Below are 21274 nucleotides of genomic sequence, written 5' to 3'. Positions count from 1 at the left end.
GAGTCCCTCCTATCCTTCCTCTCCCCCAACCCTACCCTCCTGCCTTGTACCACATCCTTCTGATTTTCACTTCTCTCTTAATTTTCTACCTTGCCGCTTTTACCTCCAAAAACTACCTTGCTCTGGGCTCCTGGAGAGTCCCCTTGGCAGTACCACTGACTTTATTCTGACCCTTGTACCCTAATCTGAGTGACCAGCGCTCACGTTCCTCAAATGCCCTGCAGCTTTTGGTGGCTCTGTAGCGGAGCACATAGATGCCCTCCCAGGGACTGAAATCCATCTGGAATACATGTTTTGCTTGGCCCATTGAGCATTCTAAAACATTTTGAATAGTTGCCTGCATTTAAAAATCCGGACATTCCACATAAAGTTTCATGTTTCTGGCTTTCCTTTGAAAAAGCAAGAAGCAGGCACCTCTTGAGCCATGGTCTAGCAATGCAGCAGATGGCGGAGTTAAGTGGTAACTGCGCTCTTTAGAAAGGGCGTGGATCGCATATTCCTGAGTATCTCTTGGTCCTAGTTCTGCTTCTGCATCCTAGAATCTTTGTGAGACAAGACACATTTGGCCTTGCGGTTCTGTTGCACACATGGTACACGAAGCCCCAAGCATAGCTCCTTGAGGCTCACATAGCTCGGCCTGGGGCAGACCAGCTTTGCTAACCGCTTCCTCACTACCTCCATTGGACTCTCCCTGTAACTCTACTGAATTATTTCATTATTATTGTTACCGCGATTATCATTCTGTGTGTGTGTGAGTGAGTTGTGTGTGTATGTGAAAGAGATGTGTATGTGTGAGTGTGGGCATGCATGCGGCATTAGAGGGCAGCTTCTGGAAATTGAATCTCTTGTTCCACCTTGTTTTGAGGAAGGATGTCTCTTGTTTATACTGGGCTGCGTTCTTTGGGTCACCTGGACCACAACCTTCTGGGGGATCATTCTGTGCCTTCTTCCCATCTCACCATAGGAGTGTTGGGATTACAGACGTGCCCCATCATTTCTGGCATTTCTACTTGGGTCGCAGGGACAGGTCATCAGGCTAGAACAATGCTCAGGTTTACCTGTTGAGCCATCACCCCCCAGCCCCCACGGCTGTCACTGACCTCTTACCTGCATAGCTCTGAATGGCCTGCCTTATGTGTCTGCCTGTGTGCAGGTTGAAAGGCCTAGGGCCCTCCTGAAGTCCCATTCGTTTCTCAGGACTCTACTCCAATGCTGCCTCTATCAAGAAACCTTCCTTACCCCACCTCCACCCCCAGTCCCAGGCTGAGTTTTGTCTTCCCATAACAGGAAGTACCAGGAAGTATGGCTTTCAGTCACCCCGCCCCCAGCTTGCTGTATTGTCTTTGTTGCCTGTATTTTTCAAACTGTAGGGACCTTGTCTTATTCCAAAAGCTACAAGGTACAAACAACCATTGGACAAAGGGCAGAATCAATGAAAAGCTGACCTGGGTAAACAGTACTGTACTTTGGGGTGGATGGGAAGGTGTTTTTCAGGTTCCTTTCTGAAGTACCCCTGCTAAGTGCCCAAACAGAGAGATACTCCAAGTCTCCTGTCTACCATGTTCCTGCTCTGTAAGCTCTGAAATACATCCAAACCTACAAAGAAGGGAGTTCACAGCAGCAATAGAAGAGGCAAGGCATCACTCGGTTTTCTTGGGACAGAGTTATTCAGTAGTTGAGAAATAGCACAACCACTGGTTAAAACATTCACGAGAGCTCTAGATTTAACAGCGACAGTAAGAGAACATGATCCCCATTGAGTAGTCATGTTATGCCAGACTTTGGGGACACAACTATCCCGATTTGATGGGCAAGTAAGATTTGCAAAATGGTTACAAATTTTTCAGAGCCAAGCAGCTAAAGAATGGTAGAGTTAGAATTTGAACCCAAATTTGCCAGGCGGTGGTGGTGTGAGCCTTTAATCCCAGCACTGGAGAGCTGGTGATGCGAGCCTTTAATCCCAGCACTGGAGAGGCAGAGGCAGGTGGGTCTTTGAGTTCGAGGCCAGCCTGGTCTACAGAGCGAGCTCCAGGACAGCCAGGGCTACACAGAGAAACCCTGTCTCAAAAGACCAAAGCCAACCAAACAAAAAAATTGAACCCAAATCTATCTGACCTCAACAATAATGTTTTCAACTGCTACGTCATACTATATAGAACCACGAGGAAATAAATTTAGAAACAAAGACAGTTGCATATATAGTACTAATTCTAGAATTAATTTTAAAAATGCATCCTGGGGCATGGAGAAAATGACCAAAGAAACACAACAGTGTATTAGTGCGGCTTCTATTCTAGGAGTCAAGTGCTGGGATTGAGTCCCTCTTTGGCTTCTATCTTCTTTTCTCGTTTTTTAAACAAATCCAAATCACTTTCAGTACGCATGAATTAACCGCTTTTTCTAATGCTGTGATATCAATGGGCAGAAAGCGGGGTTAAGAAAGGGCTGCCATGGTTCCTAGCTAAGTGCTGAGGCCCTTGGAAGATGCTGTCGTTGATATGTGCAAGAGACACCACGCCAGCTGCAGCTGTGACTGTGACCTCAGCACCTGCACCCATGCGAGCAGAGGAGAAGTGGCTGTTCCTCCTGGCTCACCATCTCCCGTCTTCCTCCAGGTGCTTACACCCCAGAGCCCCTCAGCAGTTTCCGGTGGGCTCTTCTCTCCACGGGCCTCATGTTCTTTTACCACTTCAGCATCCTGCAGATCCTCGGCCTGGTAAGTTTGCTTAGATCCCCTTCTCTCCCCTCTGTTTGGAGTTCTTCATAAATCTTGATAATCCTGGTTGGTGCTGTGGTATCATTTTGCTTTGAAAAATGCACAATGCTAAAGGCCAGGATGTCAGATTGTTGTGTCTGGGGTGTTGATTTATGATACGGAGCTTTGGCTTCTCCGGAGAGTTTTCTGAATCCTTCAGCAATGGTCGTTCCTTCATTTCTGGGGATGCAACGGTACCCTTCATTCATGGCTCCTTGGGTCTGAAGCAGTGACCTGTAATTGGCAAGTGCTATGCTGTGGACCTCTTGGATGTGCACGATCCTTATCCTGATGGCCCTGGGCCTTGTGATGGCCTTTGGTTTTGGGTACATTCTGGAGATGCTCGCAGGTCTTTCAGGAGACCCTTTCTTCAGCAGTGTGGCCAGTGGAAGTGAGAGGTTGGGAGTCCCAGAGCTTTCTGTAGTCTGAGAAGTGCCTGGAATATGGAAACTGGCTAGCCTCAATGTTGAAATATCCAGAGTCCAATAGCGCCGAAAATGCAAGGGTATGTATCAGCGCTGAAGTGAGGAGAGAGAGTTCATGCCTGGGTGTGGGGACGGAGTTTTCTTCCTCCCTGTAGCGAGATACAAAAGCCTAGCTTCCTTGAGAGATAGGGAGGACTTGTCTTTAATGCGAGCAAGCTCTTAAGAGCTCCTGAAGGTGGGTGTTCTGGCTGTCCTTGGGGCAGGAACGCCATATTTGGTTTTGCGTGGTTGGCATGCAGGGTTAGCCATGTGGAGCCGTGTGCGGCCTTGCATGATAAGGTCGTGTAACTGGATGTCCCCAGTGCCTCTGGGCAAGTACCCTCTTTGTCTTCCTTGCTGTGGGTTGCCAGAGGTCGGCTGGGTTCTTTGCCAGTAGTGTGGATGCTGCCTGTGCTTATATAGGAAGGCTCAGCATGCTCCTGAGCTGCACACATCCCCTCCTTACGTCCTGCTGCTCCCCACCTAGTTGCTGGTTTCTAGGGATGTCGGTGTTGCTCACGTCACCATACATTACCATGTTCTGCTACACCTTCCACCAGCAAAGCTCTCCTCACCCACTCCTCACCATAACCCTTGTCCATCTTTCATGAGTCCATTCACGTGCCACTCCCCTCACAAAATTTTCCAAATGCTCCTCAGACCTCCTCGTGGCATGTAAAGCTTAGTGGGCACCGTCTAGTTGGAGACCAGACACAGTCAACTGATTGCCCTTGCTACTTGGAGACAGCGACCATGAAGCTAATGGCTCTAAAAATTAATGCAACCTTTCTCCCGGAGCTAGGCACACGATAAATGCTTAGGAATGACAATGGACTCTGGGCCCAACTGGAGAGCAGGACTGAGCAAAACTGAACAGCTTTCCCCCAGGACAGTGCTATATCCCCCACTAAGAAAGCCTAGGGCAAAGCAGCCCCTTTATGAACAGGTGGGGATTGGTCAATCCCTCCTTGTCCAGTCGTCCCTAGGGAGGAGAGATGGCTGAACTGGCGGTAGCCGGAGGAAGCCTCGGGATGGCGAACGCTCACTCTACCTCCCTTGTCCCTGCAGGTCACCGAAGTGAATTTGAACAACATGCTGTGTCCGGCCATCTCAGACCCATTCTACGGCCCCTGGTATCGCATCTGGGCCTCGGGACACCAGACTCTCATGACCATGACCCACGGGAAGCTGGTCATCCTGTTCTCATACATGGCTGGGCCCTTGTGTAAATATCTGCTGGATTTGCTCCGGCTTCCAGCCAAGAAAATAGACTGAAGGTGCTTGGGGTTTTGTTTTGTTTTATTTTGTTTGTTTTTTGTTTTTGTTTTTTTGTTTTGTTTTGTTTTGTTTCTCCCTGAGGAATCAAGTCTTGACTTGACTCAGAGAACATCCAGTTCTTGACAGACTCATTGGTGAGGGCAATAGGATACTTGGTGAATTTCTTTTTTTTCCTCCTCTCTGTCCCTTTCTTCCACGACTCTTCCCTCCTCAGCTCCTCCCCATGAATGGCTCTTTGTGCCTGGGATAGTGCTGGGGGCTGGAACTTACTTCTTTTCATCCCCTGGCCTCTGGGTCCCTACTGTGTGCCCCGTCCCTGTGCTTGGCCTTACCAAGAGAAATGGTAGTCAGTGCCCTTCACACTGTTTGTCGGTGCTTTTTAACAACAGCTAGTTGAAGAAGCGGGGAGCAGCAAGCGGTAGTTCCCCCAGCACCCCAGCAATGAAACAGTGTTCGAGTCACTTCTCCACTGCCAGGGACCTCCAGGCTCATGCTGGGGTCCCCTTTTACCTCCAGCATAGCCCCCACCAAAAGGGGACCAAGGCCTTGTTTCTATACCAGCTGCAAGCCCAGAGCCGAGGGACTTCCCAGATCACAGCCAAAATAGATTCTTCCAGTGATGGGTGTCCCGTGATGTAAAGCAGGGAGCCGCCCAGCCACTCCTTCTAGGGTGCTGCCTGGGGTGGAAGGTGACAGCAGTGTGCAGGCCGAGGGCAAGATTCCACAGTGGGCTGCCAGAGGTCTGTTGCTACAGCGAGTCTGAAGCCAAGAGGGTGAAGGTGTGTACAGTACCAGGCAGGACACCCCCCGGCTCCCGTCCCCCAAAAAAACCTTCCCTGTGAAATCTGAGAGCCGATCCACACTCCAATCCAAAGTGAGCAAAGAAATTAAGAAGCCAACTAAGTCGAGTGGCAACTTGAGAAAGCTGTGATCTGAAGCCTAGTCTATGTCATGTGGATAATTAGGCAACACTCTAGTCTCAGCTGCCCCCAACCATCTTCATTGTCTCTGTACATGTCTCTCTGTTTCTCTTTGTCTGCGGCCGCTTCATGGAAGAGGGAGCTGGAGGCAGGGCTTGGGTGCTGTTTGGCTGTTTCCTATTTTGGATGTTTGAAATGGGGGAGCCCTTGCATTTCGGGAAGGTACTCTAGAGCCATTCCTGGCACTTCGAGGACATGTCCACAGCTCCCCAAGGCAGTTTCTTTATGGCTTGATTTCTTTCGTGTAGCTAGACTCTGCTTAAGTGTTCAGTGTGGGGAAACATCCTTGGTTTGGCAGCTTGACGACGTCCAAAGCCCATGTGTAGGTTGAAAGGGAACCGCCAATGGATCAGGTCCCCATAGGTAGCAGTTCAAGTGTTCTTTAGGAAGGAACTTCGGTTGAAAGAAAGGTACTTAGTCATGTATGGACCACAAAGGACACCAGTGTCTGGACATTGCTGACTCCTTGTCAGCTTCTAACTAGGAGGAGATTTGTTTAAGAATAGAGAAAGAAGTTTGTGCCATAACCACCCCATGTCCCCGTTCCGGTTGCAGTATTCAACCTGAGTTTGTGGGTATTAGGCCTAACCTGATCTTCAGTGACTCGGTGGCCATGAAATGGACTTGCCAGGGAAGCAGCGGCAGGAGAGTGTCCCTGAGCAAATGGAAACTAAGGGAAGCATCTCTGGGAGGGGTTGCTTGAACATGAGTTGATTGGCTCTGAGGTGCGGAGAACCGGAAAAGAAGAGCTCCTAGTGTGCTTGTTCCCCTTGAGCTCCTGCCATGCCTCTTCCTCCTCTCGCCCTCTTGCTGGTCTCTGGAAGTGCTTCTTCTGTTGCTGTTTTCCCCACCCCCTCAGAGAAGTCTTGGGTGAATAAAATGTGTGAGAACCTCCCTGGCCCTGGGCCTCTCTATAGAAGAGCATGGAAAGAGGTCATGAATGAAGCTCGATTAATAAAAACTCAGAGACAGAAATTGGGGTTCAGCCTGAGGATCAGAAAAGCAAAGCAGCCAACCACTGGCTCTTACCTCAGTCCAGGTTCTCAGAATGAGACTGTGTCTGAGAGCTGCTTCCTCCTGTCTTTTATTCCTCTCTAGTACTGGGATTAAAGGTGTGGGTTACCACTGCCTGGTCTGTAAGGCTGAGCAGTGGGGCTCTTTTACTCTCTGATCTTCAGGGAAGCTTTATTTATTAAAATACAAATGAAATGTTGCTACACATGAGGCCTACCATGGCCCTTGCCACAACATATAGCTGCTGCCTGCGGTGATGTAGGGCCTCAGTTGAGGGAGCCAACTCCAGAATGCCACAGAGGTGGGAGTGCCGTACACGCTTCTTCCCCGTCTGGGCACTGTGGCCCAGATTGCTAGGCATCTTGGGCTTTCCCTGCATTGGCACGCCTCCAGTAGCTTGCCTCTGCTTTGGCAGCAAATCAACAAACCCATTTCTGGTAGGCATTTTCTGGCTCTCAGAGGGAGAGAAGAAACTCAAAGCCATGCTGCCTGGCTCGGCCAGGCCAGAGTCAGACACACCTGTCAAGAAGGAGGAAGTAAAGCAGAGATACAGGGCTCTAGGTTGGCTCATAGGTAAAGAAATTAAAATAAACAGTTTGTGGCTCTTTCAACAGATTCCACAGGGAGTATTGGGTTAGGTTTGAAATGTTGGGGTACAGGGGACCCTCTTCATTGCTTCTCACTCTTACTTTGGTCCAGACCCACATGAAAAGGGGTAACCTACCGAGGCTCTACTCTGTTGTGGAAGTTGCCCCCAGGTATGTCCAACAGCCTTCCTGACAGTAGAGACAAAGGAGACCAGAGACAAAGGAGAAGACAGTTGGGACTGACTCTACAGCGCCTCCTCAGGCCTTTCTTGTCCCTGTGAAGGCTGTTCCCTAGTTACCTTGGCCAGAGTTCTGTATATCGCCTACCATGCAGTAGCTCCGTGCCTGTGTGAGACTTCTCATAGAGGGGGCCCGTTTCTTTGAGATTGTCCTAGCAAGAGGGCCTAGTGCATCCTCAAGTCCTCAGCATACATGGTCAAGGGGCTGTGCCACCAAGAACAATTGGCTAAGCCAGAAAATTTGTGGCAGCCACTCTGAGTAACAGAGGTTGTTTTTCCCACTTAAAGCTTCTTCCCACCCCCAGTATTTGGTTTTGTATATCTAAGACTTGGCCCAACATCCTCCCAGAAGCCTAGCAGCTAGCACTTCTGTCCTCCTGGGGTACACTGTAGCGATTGGGAGCCACCACCTCCACCTCTCTTAAGTCTGTCTTCTGTCTTCCTGTGGACTTCTTTGTACCTGTAGACTTCCAGGGTCTAAGTGGGATATGTAGGGTCTGTTGTGCACTTTATTCTGTGGTTCTTCCAAGTACCTGTCAGACCATCGCTTTTGCTGTAGCCTCTGCTGGGGCTTTGCTGTATGTGATCATGGAAGAGTCAGTGTTTTGTGACATAATTACAAGCTTCTCCCAGATAACTCGGTGTTAGCATGGCTCTACGCAGAAGAACTGGGGTTAGGGAATGCTTTGAATTGTGTTGAGCCTGGTGTTTGGGAGATGACAAGGGCCCTTTTTAACCCTCCTTCTGCCAAATAGACTTTCCTGGAATTCTGTCACTCGTTTTCTTTGGGAGAAAAGTTTCTGAATGGTTTCTACTGTAAGAGAGGCTTGCGGGGGAGGGAAAGGGGGTCTTCCTACACTGTAGGACATGACCCTGCTGCTGGTTTTAGTGAGCCAGGGACAGGCATCCCAGGCAACTTCGGAAGGCCCAGGACTGGGAAGCCATGTCCTGTGTCTCCCCCACAACCTCCCCAGCCTTACCCTCTCTGAGTCCACGAGAAGAGCCAGTCTTCCGCTGGTATATACAACTGCAGGAAGACCACAAGGTACTTGATGTTGCCCTCATCTTGAGACACTCGTGTATACTGATTTGCTACTTGTGGCATTGAACAGACCCCCCACCCCCACTCAATGATAAACAGATCAGAAACAAAATTCATTTTAAGCAGAAATGATGTTTTGGAAACTTTTGATTTATTTTGGTGTCAATGTCCTATTTGATTTTAAAGCATTCTTGGTTTATTTGATGCAATTGTAGTGAAGAGAACAGTACTGAATGGTGTCCAATTATTTCTTCTGGGACACTGGTGAGCGCCTCTTCCTCCATCCTTCTTCTCCAGCTGGGACTGCCATGTACTGTCACCCTCATGTGCCAGGCTCCCTTGAGAGCCAGGCTCTGAACTCCCTAGATGGCATCGAGCCTCTTCGTGAGGCTGCTTCTAGGGCGCTCTTTACTCCCCCATCTCTAGTCTACCTCCCCTCTTTGGGTGTTTTTGTAATCTGTTTTCTCTGTTTTGTACAACCCCTTTGATTGTACTTAAGTGGTTTCTGCAGCCACCTTTGGAAAGAAATGGTCCTTAATTTGTGTACTTAGCGTTTTTTGAATCTTAGCCTCAGGTGTTCCTGCTGTTGAAGATCCCTGAATGAAAAGGAACCCTCCCCATGGGACTTATTGTTACAATGTTTTCTTCATTTGCTGTTATTAAAAGATTTATGAGAACTCAGGCGTCCGGGCTTTGCTTCTGAGAACCCTCTCAAGAAGGCTTTGCAAAGTAGACAAAAGGGGTCATTTGCTGGCCTAGTGTGTTATACAGTAGTCACCACCACCCCCAGCCAGGGCAGCTGGACTCAGCCCAGCTTGGCCCCATGGGCAGAACAGTGACTTGGACTTGATTTCCCATACACTGCCTACTTCCTATCAGGCCGTTGGCTCTAAGGGGAGCTTATTAGTCAGGGACATAGGCTCTCCGGGCCCCATGGTAGGCTAGGCTAGATGGTGAGGTCAGACAATGCAACTTTGGGCCTTGGGAGATGGCTCATTGGGTACAGTGCTTGTAGGATAAGCAAGAGCACCTGAGTTTCAATCACCAGTACACATGCAAAAGCCAAGTGCAACAGCATCAACCTTTAACCCCAGCCCTTGGGGGTGGAGACGGATTCCAGGGCCTTGATGGGTAGCTGGTCTGGCCAATCAGTACAGCCTATGGGTTTAATGGGAAGACTGGTCGTTCATCTCTGATCTCTGCACACACATGTGGGTGAGTGTACACACACACATGCACACCACATACACAAGAAAGAATGTAACTTTAAAATATGATGACTTCTGGCTCAGAGCCCCAAATGTTCTTCAAGTAAGTAGTATCCATGTAGGCTCAGACTGTCCCTTGGCGAAGACTCTGAGCAAGGTAACAGTGTCCTTTGGGAACAGCCCAAAGTCCTCTGTCTTTTCTGTTGATGCTGCCACTTCTAGAAGGGGATATAGTGGCAGTCAGTGCAGGTGGATTCCCCTCACCCCCATTGGCCATGCGTGGGCCCCCTAGGCTGTGTAGTGCACAGCACCGTATATAGTCCTAGACTAGAAATAACCAGCTTGGCGATTTCTTCATTGGCTGCTGAGGTTCCCACTCTGTACTGTGTATCCGTACCGGTGGTCAGTGCCTCTCCATGTGTTCCCAAAATACTCCCCCCCCACCCCCCGTGCTCTGTGAGTTGACTGCCACTGTAGTTTCTACTTTAGTCATCAGCAAGAAGCTGGAAACTAGCACTGTATGATACCCCTCCTTTGGGCCCCGCTGCCTTTTTGGTTTGTTAGATTGCTAGGGAGACCATAGCTTAGAAACCAAGCTCTCAGAGAAAAGGGGGGTGAGGGCTGCAGAGATGACTCTGTAGATGAGAAGAGATTGCTGTGAAAAACATTCTAATCTCTAGAATCAATGGAAAAGCCAGGCTTGCCTAGATGTCCCTGTAAGCCCAGCACTGGTGGGAAGGGGACAAGAAGGCTGCTGGGGCTTGCTGTTTGACCAGTCTAGCTGAAAAAATTAGTGAGCTCCAGCTTCAGCAGACGAGGACGGTCTCAGTCAAAGTTAGTCTGACTCGTCTCTCCGAGTCAGTTTTATGCATAGCATTGAGGTGGCTTGAGTTGCCGGTCAGGGGGCTTCCGGAAAGGCAGTAGGAGAGCTTGCTCCAGTCGATAACACCTTCTGTCTTAGCAGACCCCCTAAACTTGATCCTGTGGCTCCTGTGTGTCAGCATCTCACAAGGCAAGTCTCAGTAATAAAGATGGGGCTGCCTTGGCCTAACCTTGCTAGGGTCTAAGGACAGTAGCATGAACCACTGGTCAACTCTTCTGTCTAGCAACTCAATCCTGGCCTCACCTCTGTTCCTGCCACCAGCTTTCCCTGCTGACTCTTGTCCATAACCTCATTTTCCCAGGGGCTTTCAGAGGTGGTACTCACCTGCTCCTGCTCTGTCTAGAGTTTCTTCTTCCTTACCAGTCAGGAGCACAACCTCTTTGCCATTTCAGTTTTTGAAAGATCCCAGGCCCTCCTGTATTATGTCTTATGGGAACTCAGGCCTTCCTATGCATTCTTGGACATACTTTAGGTTCAGAGTGTGCCAGAGTGGGCAGGCTCATAAATGCTGTGTATTTATGGCCTGGGAGGCGGTGGCAGGGGTGGTGGTCAGGTAGAGAATGTCAATGCCGAGCCCTGACTCAAGCACATAATTCCAAGCAAACTTTTCTGTGGTTGTTGTTCTTGCTTTAAGCTTCTAGGTTCTGAGTCATCTCTTTGACCTGACAGTCTATACCGGCGCTTTTATGAAACCTTTTAAGACATCTAAAAGGCACGAAGAGTAACAGCTAAATCCAACTTAAGAAAGTGAACGTTAGCAGTGCAATTGAAGCTCCCCCAGACAGCTAGAAATCATTCCTCCACACTTCCTAGATTCAGAGGAGGTACCTTAGAGGGCCCCTTCTGGGCGTGACGGATAGGAGGCAGAGTTGTTAGTCTCTGTCGTTCATCACATAGCTTGTCCTCAGAGTAGCCATTAACAGCTACTGGGGCTTTGACTGTTCTCTCCCGCTGTGCTTCTATGTGCCCTGTGTTGTGGAAGTCTGTGTGTGTGTGTGGGGGGGGGGTGTTGTGTGGAGAAGAGGTGATGTCTTTGTTTTAATGGATTTCTCTCTTTTTTTTTGGCTCTAAGACATTTTTGGTCCTATCTTCATATCTCTACAAAGCTGAATGTACGTTACGATCAATGACATTTGAACCTCTTTCACTTCCAGTGCGGTAACATAAGAGAAATCTTACAACCTAAAGCGCTTCAGAGCCACTTTAAATACTCTCCTTGTCTCTTCCCTTCTTCAAGGAAGTCACTTTCCTGCCACAGAAAACCCCTTTGTGAAAAGTTGTAAACAAACTTTTAGTATGTGACATCATTATCACACTTTGTCCCACCTAGATGTGGTAGTACAGGCCTGAAATCCCAGCACTTGTGATCCGCACACTTGGGATGCTGCGGCGGGAAAACTGCAAGTTGGGAGGATGGCCTGGGCTACATAGCAAAGTCCCATGTCAATGAAAGGACACATAAACCCAACACAGTCTTTCTCTACCAGCATCCATGAAGTCAGACAAGCGTTCTGCTTCCTACCTGAGAGGTTCACTGTGTTGAGCTGTCTCCCAAGGCCGGTGGTTTTAGGGACACAATGGCAAGGAGGCCAAGTACACCTGCATCAGGAAGACCATTGTGCCTAATGATGAGGAGGGAGCCAGACAAATCAGACTGAGTCAGGTCCAACAGCAATGCTCCTTTCTTTTTTTTCCTCATTGTCTTTTGTTTTGTTTGTTTCCCAACCACAGCCTAGAAAGACAGCTCAGTCTGGTTCCCTGGGGAACTTTGGTTAGTCAGTGCTAGGCGTGAGGTGAGCTGGCAGCAGTGGGAGCACAGAGGAGGTAGAGCCTGGCCTGGCCAGAAGCATCTAGGTTGACGTAAGTGGTTGTCTGGCCCACACAGAGGAAAGCAATGATTTCCTGGCTTTCTTAAGGTAGAGGAAGGGGAGCCAGTGGGCCTTTCAAGGAAAATCAACAGTTTGACCTGAGGCAGCTTGAACCCTGGGTATTTCCAATAGCCTGAGCAGTTGCCAACTGCTAAAAGCCTTCATTCAGTTCTGGCTGCCTTGCAAGCTCAGCTTGGCCCATTGTAACCCTCAGGTCAGGCTCTTCCAGAAGGAAAAAGGTGTGTCTGCAGCAAACCTGGGATACTTGGAGTCAAGAAACAGCTTTTGGACATTTTCCCCTAGAGGGTTTAGCAAGATCTGATCATCCTGGATTAGAGCTGCCCTCACGTAACTAGGTTAAATTGTTGGCCTACTTGGGTCCCTTCTGCTGGGGCCTCCTTCAAAGCTGATGAGGCCGATTAGGGGGCTATTTCTGAGCACCAGTCATGTACCCACAAGACTGGGAGACTAGAAAGATGATAACTACGGCTGAGGCAGAGTCGGCCTCGCTTGTAGGGAAAGCACTACTGTCAGACACATCTTGAGTCCTGGAAAAAGAGAGTAGCTGTAAGTCAGAGCTGTGGGCATTGATTTTACTAAACCAGACCCATTTGTAGATACAGATTTATAAAACCAGACCAACCAATTCATTTTTTGAAATGGACTTAGTCCTATACCTTTTACCATCTCCATTTATAGAGAGAGATGGTGGGCAATCAACAGGAGGGCCTTGGTGGTAGTCACTAGCCTACACTCAGTAGATTCTCTGCATCTGAACAAGATTGTTGTCTTAACCTGTCTGAGCCTGAGTTTGGTCGTCCACAAGAAAACAGTAACAGTAGGCACTTCAGAGTGCTATCATAAGGATATATTGTAGAGTACATAAAACGCCTGGTCCAGGGCCTCGCAGAATATTTCAGGAACTGCTACTGTCAGCACCAAGTATCACCACTACCATCCGCATCACCACTACCCTCCGCATCACCACCACCATCCGCATCACCACCACCATCCGCATCACCACCACCATCCGCATCACCACCACCATCAGCATCACCACTACCATCAGCATCATTACTACCATCAGCATCACCACTACCATCGCCACCACGATAGCCACCATCATCTTCATCAAGACCAATAGTGAATGATAAAAAGCTCCGTCTCTGGAACCCAACAAACTTGATTTGAATCCTGGCTTTACCCCTTTAGGTAGCCATGTACAAGGGACAACTTGTGTGAATTTCATTTGGACATTGTAAAATGGGGAAAAATCATCAGGTGATTGGAAAATGTATATGGTTCCTAGTTCAGAGGACACATTTAACTGGTGTTGGCTTTTTCTAATTGTTAAAAAGGAATGATCATGAAGAATTTTGCCTAAATGTTTATGATGGTGGGAATGAATAGGCCAAGCAGTGAAACTGGGTAGTGAACCCATTCCATATGTTTTCATTGTGGATACACTTCTCAATGCACAAAGGGTATAAGCATCAAACCCGAAGGATGCATAGTAGCAGCAGTAGACCCTCCTGTAAACCATACATAGTCTTTGGCTAATAAGTGTGTGACAGTGGAGGTCCAGCCACTGTAAATGGAATTCTGGTGCAGGGTGCTGAGAGTAGGGAGGGCTGTGAAAAGGGTGGGGAAAGATTCTGTTCATTTTTGCTGCAAAATTAAAAAGTGTTCTAAACAGTAAAGTCTGTTTTAAAGGAAAATTCAGAAAGGAATGATTAGCTAGGTTTTCAATATATAACTAAAAATAACTAAAAAAAATAGAAAAAGGAAACGGGGAAGGAAGCAAAAAAATATACTGCAAAAATTTTACACCTCATCAAACACCAAATAAGGTAGTGACCGGAAGAACTGATGAACAAAGTAAATGGAAGATATATAGAAAGCGTTACACACTGGCAGGATTAAACACTTAATTATCAATGTGCACTTTAAATTTAAGTGAATAAAATTCACCAACTAAAACACAGATATTGACAGAATGGATTAAAAACCTTCTGGGACTGGAGAGATTAAGAGTGCTTTTTACTCTTCCAGAAGAGCTAAGTTTGCTTCTCAGCATGCACATTGGGAGGCTCACAGCCATCTGTAATTTTAGCTCCAAGGGATCCAACCCTTTCCTCTGTCTTCTGATGGTACCTGCCTCCATGTGGCATACACAGATCCACATACACACGGAAGAGCACGCCCATGCAAATAATAACTCCAGTGAAGCTGAAGAGATAGCTACGCTAATATGAAACAATCAATTTTTAAGTAAAAAAAAGTTATAAGAAACTAAGTATTCCAGGCGGTGGTAGTGCAGTTCTTTAATCCCAGCAATTCGGGGGCAGAGGCAGGTGGATTTCTGTGAGTTTAAGACCAGGTTGGTCTACAGAGCTAGTTTCAGGACAACCAGGGCTACACAGAGAAACCCTGTCTTAAAAAACCAATCAACCAACCAATGAGACAAGCAAACAAAAGAAACTGAAGTGCGATTAATAAGAACTCAGGGTCAGAAATTGGGGTTCAGCCTGAAGATCCAAAAAGCAAAACAGTTAGCCACTGGCTCTTACCTCGACCTCAGTCTAAAATGAGAATCCTGCCTCCTGGGATCTCAGAATAAGACTGAGCTTGAGAGTTGTCTTACCCCATCTTATATTCCTCTCTAGGGCTGGAATCAAAGGCATGCACCACCCAGTTCCTATGGCAACTAGTGTGGCTACTGGAATTAAAGGTGTGTGTCATTATGGCTACTGGGATTAAAGGTTTGTGTTACTTTAATCTGGTCTGTAAGGCTGACCAGCGGGACTGTTTACTCTCAGATCTTCGGACAGTCTTTATTTATTAAAATACGTTTGAAATGCCACTACAAGAAACAAAGTATATTTTGTTGATAAGAGGAATAAATAATTGTAAAGATACAGCAATTCAAAACATGTGCATCAAACAGAGCCTCCATCATATAGTTGGATGGTATGTTTCTGCCATAAGTGATTTTTGTCATGGTAAAATACTTGACTTCCATTCTGAATTTGCCTCATGTTTTCATTAGGAAAGGGTGTTAGCTCTTGTCAAATTCCTCCTCTGCCTCTGGTGAGGGGATGATGTTTTTCCCTTGTCCAGTATAAGTCTGAAAGTTTCCTCCTATGATCAGGGAGACCCGTCCAGTATCACACCTCTGCTAGCAATATGGTACTGGGAATCCTAGCCAGAGTAGTTGAGCAGAAGTCTTTGTTCTGTAAGACAGTTTTGTTTCTACTCTCATGGGGTTTTTTTGTATATATCATCACAGAATAAATGTGTCCTTTGGCTCACAGTTGTACTGGCTCCTTGGTGGCTTGGCCTATTGCACATCATGGTAAGAACCAGTGGTGGACAAAAGTGTGAGCTTCATATTTGCTGGATGCCAAGGCAGCCAGCAAGGAGCTAGGGTCCCAGTATTCCCCTCACGGATGTGCCTGAGTCAATAGACTCCTCCCTCTAGGTCCTCACCTCTTAAATGTTCCACTACTTGTCAATGGTGTCACAGGCTAGGGACTTGGCCTTTGACACATAGGCCTTTGGGGGCCACTTATCCAAATCATAATATTGAAATGCCATTTCACCTCCACTAAGATGTTTTTAATTTTGAACAAAGGCCTAAATGTATATTTCTGAGACATGAAAACGCATGCACTTAGAAACTTGTATAGGACTGTCCATAGCAACACTTTCGCTGAGAGCCAAAAAGTGGAGACATTATGATGGGTAAACAGATTGGGTTACATGATACGATGAAATACTATTCACCCATAAAAAAGAACTGTATCAAGACGTGGGTGGGGGTTGAGGAGTGACTTGTCACTGTTGTGGGATGCGCTTATGGAGTGATGCAAACGTGTGTGGAAATTGAAAGCCAGTGACTGTCAAACACCAAAGACATTGTCACTGAGACTCCCCACGATTACTGGTTACTTGTATACAATCTGAGTTTTACCTTAATAAAAGCAAATGTCAAATAAAAATAATTAAATCAAGCAGTTTTTTTTTTTCACTCCCAAGTGACCTGTGCACTGCTTCTCATAGTACCTTCTGGTATAACCATCCACAAAGCAAAAAGCATTGGCTATGAGTTCCCATCCTATGCCAGTACAATGTCTATTTGACCTTCTTCAGGGCTGCAGATTCTACTGGAGTAGATGATTACAAATCTCCCGCAAAAGAGGAATCCATTCTATCTGAACAACTGGGCCACCCCATAGCTCATAAACCTGTCATTCAGGGATGCTATTACTAGACATGCATGGCAAGACAAACAAAACCCAAATTCCCAAGTCACATGGCTTCACTTACGCTCGTAATGGAGACTGCACACTGTTGTCTTTGATTCTTGTAGCAGCCACCGCTGAGGCCTGTGCCATAGGGTTACAATGCCCCTACGAATCCCTGGAATTCCCTTGGATGTTTGCAGTAGAGAGAGTATTGGGAAATATTTGCGCTACTCACACTAGCACTGTTCCTCAAAAAGATGGGCTTTTCAGGGCTGGACAGATAAATCAGTGGTAAAGAGTGTGCCCCAGCACCAATGTTTAGTGGCTTACAACTTCCCAATGCCTGTAACTCCAGCTCAATGGGATCAGCTACCTCTAGCTCTGTAAGTGTCTGCACGCATGTGCATGTACGTGTGCACAGGCGTGCATGCGTGCATACATGTGCGCGCGCGTGCACACACACACACACCAAACTTTTTTTTTCCATGGGGTTTCCCGCTCTTTCCAGTTCATGCCACTCTCTTTATATTCTGCCAGGCTATGCTTCTGCTAGGCTATGCTTAAGTGGGCACTAGTATGTTCCTTCCAGCGATCTGGTCAGGTCCCTTTTATGTCTTATGCTGAAACCCATAATGTGTATGTACCATTATAGATTATTCCAGAACACCACTTAGGAGGAAATCCAGAATCCACAGAAAGTGACACAAAAATTTCCCATTTTGAATCCACCCGATAGTCACTCAGTGGCCACCACCCAGCAGCTTTCTCCCTGTTCAAATGGCATTTCCAGAATGGCTGTGCTTCCTGTCTCAAAATAGCCACAACTGAATTGTGCCTCTTTGCCTTTCCTAGGTAGCAGGGGATTCATAAAGTTACCCCGGTTTCCCTTTACTTATCATTTTATCTTTGTTATTCCTTCTCTCCTTCTGCCCCACGAAGGGGTTTTTGCCTGCTATGGGATTAGCATTCCACAAGGAATCTTGTTGTGTACTTTCATTTGGGGCCCAAAGGCAGCTTCTTGGAGCAAATGGCTGAGATCCTGTTCCCTCTTATCTTTGTCCTCTGTCTTGGTGCCAGGAAGGGCCATATGCCTCTCAGAGGGCAGACTCACAGGAAGGAACACAACTTTCAGTTTCCAAATACCACTTTGCGTGCCCACAAACCTTATTCTTGAATGATCCTAGCGACCTTGTGTATTTCTCATAGGAAACAAGACAGCCACGTGGTGAGGGTGAAGGGGGAAAACCCCAGTTTTCCTCACAAAGTGTTTTTGTGCTTCATGTGGAGTAGTTTATGGCACGGACATGTTGGAGGGCCAGAAATTAAAATGCCATTTTTCTTAACATCATTCTGAGGTGGAAGCCATTTAGAAATACCCTATGATGCCAAGCCACTGCTGTCTCGATCCAGTCTGAAGTTTTTGCAGCAAGAACTAACTTGTATGCCCCTCCCACTTCTTAGCCCAGATTATTAATTTGTCTTCGCAATTACATGATATTCATTCTGCAACTAAGCAAAGCACCGTGGCTCCAAGGCCACAGACACTCAATAAATATTGATGGATCACATTGAGCCTGACATTTGGGAGGAAAAGGCCAAAAACGGCAGTTATTTCATCTAATGACGGCTTCCCAGTGGCTCCCAGAATAACAGGCAGTTGGGACTCCAGCAGTCACTTCGGATTGTCCTGTGAGACCCTTGGCTTATTGTAACCGTTCCAATTATCTGTAAACACCATCCAAACAACACACTTACATGTGTGTTTAAGTATATACTATTTTTAGAATGTAATTTTAAAAAGAACGGAAGAGAACACCTCATATGTTACATCTAGAAGGGCAATAGATGCCCACTGGTGAGTTAGCAGAAGCAAGTTGAGTCATTTCTGCTCTGCAGTGGGGGCGATGCTTCTTCCTGCTGGAACTTCTTGAAGCTTTGACAGGTTGTAGCTGTACTGGGCTTTTATGGCTTAGGCTGATATTGGACCCAGTGCTATGAGATTGTATGCATATTATACTGCCTTTACTTTGTGCAAATTAAGGCCTTCTTGCTGTTGCCCAGCCAAACTAAAATACAGAAAGAAATTAAGTCTGGAAACTAAGTACGACCACCGTCCCTCTCCCCAGTCACAATTGTATTGTCGTTGCTAACACAGCCTTATTGTTCTTAACATTATAAGCAACTGGCATCCATTAGCAGTAGACAGTGATGAAATGCCACTTTATGTTTATTTTTAACACAGTCAAGTGACAACTATGATTTTGTTTTGTTTTGTTTTTTTAAAAGAAAAACAACTCCTTCTTCCACTCTGAAAGGAGACTGATGGTGGAACAAATTAGCCACCTTTTCTGACCCAGATGTGTTGGAAAAGGGAGCAAGAGCTCACGGATGCCAGGGCAGTTGACAAGCACAGAGACATTCAAGGCTCTTGAATGTACAATTGTATGCAACAAACGTAGACAGCAGGCCATCCATCTCCCTCAGTGGAAGTAAGTAATCAGTGGCCAGGACGAAAATCTGCAAGCACAGGTCCACACCTGCCTACAAGAAAGCATATGGTCCCCTCCCATCTCTCAGGGTGGTCCCACTTAACGAGTTCAAGATACACAATACCTGCTGAACATTATTACAGAGCTTCCATCACCGTTGGTGGCTTCAGATACCCATAGCCAACTATAGTCCAAAGGTATTAAATGGAAGATTTCAGAAATAAACAAGTATTTGTGTTTTCTTATTTATTTCTTTTGCTTTGTGTGGTAGGGTGACACAGGAAATGCCTTTATTTACGATTCTGGAAAATTAGTGATATGCAGCAATATACAGCTAATGACATCTTGACTAGGCACATGACTAGACAGGCACATGACTAGGTACTAGCAAAGACCTTGTCTTTGCACACAGAGGGCTAGAAGCACCACCTCCTATGCCAGCATATTCTAATGATCTAGCATGAATGTCCTTTAAAACCCTTTTTTTGCTTGTACTTCAAAAGTCCCTAACATGTCATAGCCAGGCTGGCTGCATAGGCCTCTAATCCCAGCACTCGGTAGGCAGACCCATCTCTGTGTTCCAGGACAGCCAGGCATACAGGAAACCCCTGACTTGACCCCCCTAACCCCCATCCCTAACATGTTGCTAATTTGTGGAGACTACCTTCAGTGCAACCAAGTACTAAAGGCTATTCAGGGATACCCTTATACAGCCCCGTTCTTTGATCTGGAAAATGGGACTTCAGCACCTAGCTCAGCAACAAAGTGAAAATGAGTCTGCTACGCCAACCCTAATCCTAGGGTGGACACAGGCAGGCCTGGTCACTGTATGTGAGACTACTTCACCTTGGAGACATCACCCCCTTGGAACCAACTTCATGGGATTTAGCTCACTAGTTTCTTTTCAATCTGCACTTGGGTCCGAGACAGCCGAATGGCTGGGTACCAGTTCCAGAGGATTGGCCACCAAGTCCAGGAAAGAAAGGAGTATTTGTGTTTTCAATTGCATTGTGTTCGAGGCAAAATGAGGAAATCTCACCCTGTCCTACTATCTCTTGTGCAGGATGAGTCTTTGTCATATATATATATGTAACACACACACACCCCTTCCTGTTAGCCACTTAACAGGCATCTCATTAGCAGACTGACCATGCAGTATTGTCATATTTGGGTTCACAGAACCCTTATTTTACTTAATAATGGTCAGGAATTCAAGATGAGTGATGCCTGTGACTGTATTACAGCATGTTTTTGCACCTATTCTTAGTTATTAATCTTATATGGTGCCTAATTTATAAATGATGCTATATTATAGGTAGCACTAGGCATTTATTCAAGGACTAGTTATGTTTCCCCCGACAAATAAAATCTATATACTCTCACAGGAAGGGCCATTTTTCTTGCTGGTGCTAGGGATTAAATGCAGGGCCTCGGGCACATTAGACAAGGACTCTATAATTGAGCTGTATTTCCACTCTTAAAGGATCCTTTTTAAAGAGATAGCATCCAAGTTTTTGGCAAAAGTAGCCTGGTTTCTAAATGGTACTTAAGATAATTTCTCCCATTTCTTGAGAGATTTCTTCCATCGGGCTTGGGATCTGGAAAGTAGGGGGCTGCAGGTATGGAGGGAAGGCCTTTCAATACAGTTGCCAAAAAAGAAAAAAACCCAATTCCCCCAAACCAAAACCAAATAAACAAAAAAGTCTTACAAGGGCTGGCCTCAGCTGCAGTCTCCCATTTAGCATTCCCTCTTGAAACTGAAAAGCCTGCGCAAACACCGATGGGCAGTTACCAAGAGTTCAACTGATCCAAATCAACACTGGTTTCAGCACACAAAGGCAGAGCCAAAGAAATGAGAAGCCATGTTGGATGAGCAGTCATTCATTTCCCAGCTCCCCCAGGTTGCAGCTCAGAGCCAGAGGTGCTTCCCTCCCCACCCCAGCACTTGCCCTAGCTCAGTGACAGGATCCCATGGTGATGATGGCGTCCCATCAACAGAGAGAAAGTGTCTAACCTACAAAGCCCCACTTGCCTTCTGAAGTAGCGGAGCTATTTAAAAGGTGCCCAGTGGGGCATGAAATCTAAAGCGGGAATACTGAAATTTGGGGAAGAATTGAGGGAGGCAGAATGTGGTTAGTGATGCTGAAATCTGTCCCAACCATTGAGTTCACCACTGATGCCACAAAAAGAATGCTGTGGGCCCATTATAGTACTTTATTC

At 46.7% G+C, this 21274-nt stretch overlaps 1 protein-coding gene across 6 annotated transcripts in view; it reads left to right on the top strand.

Annotated features, from left to right (window-relative positions):
- Tmem164 (transmembrane protein 164) overlaps positions 1-9040 on the top strand; it is a 219783-nt gene extending 210743 nt beyond the window's left edge. For all 6 annotated transcript variants that reach the window (XM_075958320.1, XM_075958324.1, XM_075958322.1 and 3 more), the window contains 2 exons: positions 2616-2716; positions 4288-9040. In XM_075958320.1, coding sequence (XP_075814435.1) covers positions 2616-2716; positions 4288-4494 — 308 coding nt within the window. In that variant the 3' untranslated portion in view covers positions 4495-9040. The remainder of the gene's footprint in view (positions 1-2615; positions 2717-4287) is intronic.
- Positions 9041-21274: the final 12234 nt, after the last annotated feature.

Source organism: Microtus pennsylvanicus, chromosome X (genome assembly GCF_037038515.1).
Source record: "Microtus pennsylvanicus isolate mMicPen1 chromosome X, mMicPen1.hap1, whole genome shotgun sequence".
In the NCBI taxonomy this organism is placed as follows: Eukaryota; Metazoa; Chordata; class Mammalia; order Rodentia; family Cricetidae; genus Microtus; species Microtus pennsylvanicus.
This window is presented reverse-complemented; position numbering and strand designations above follow the sequence as displayed.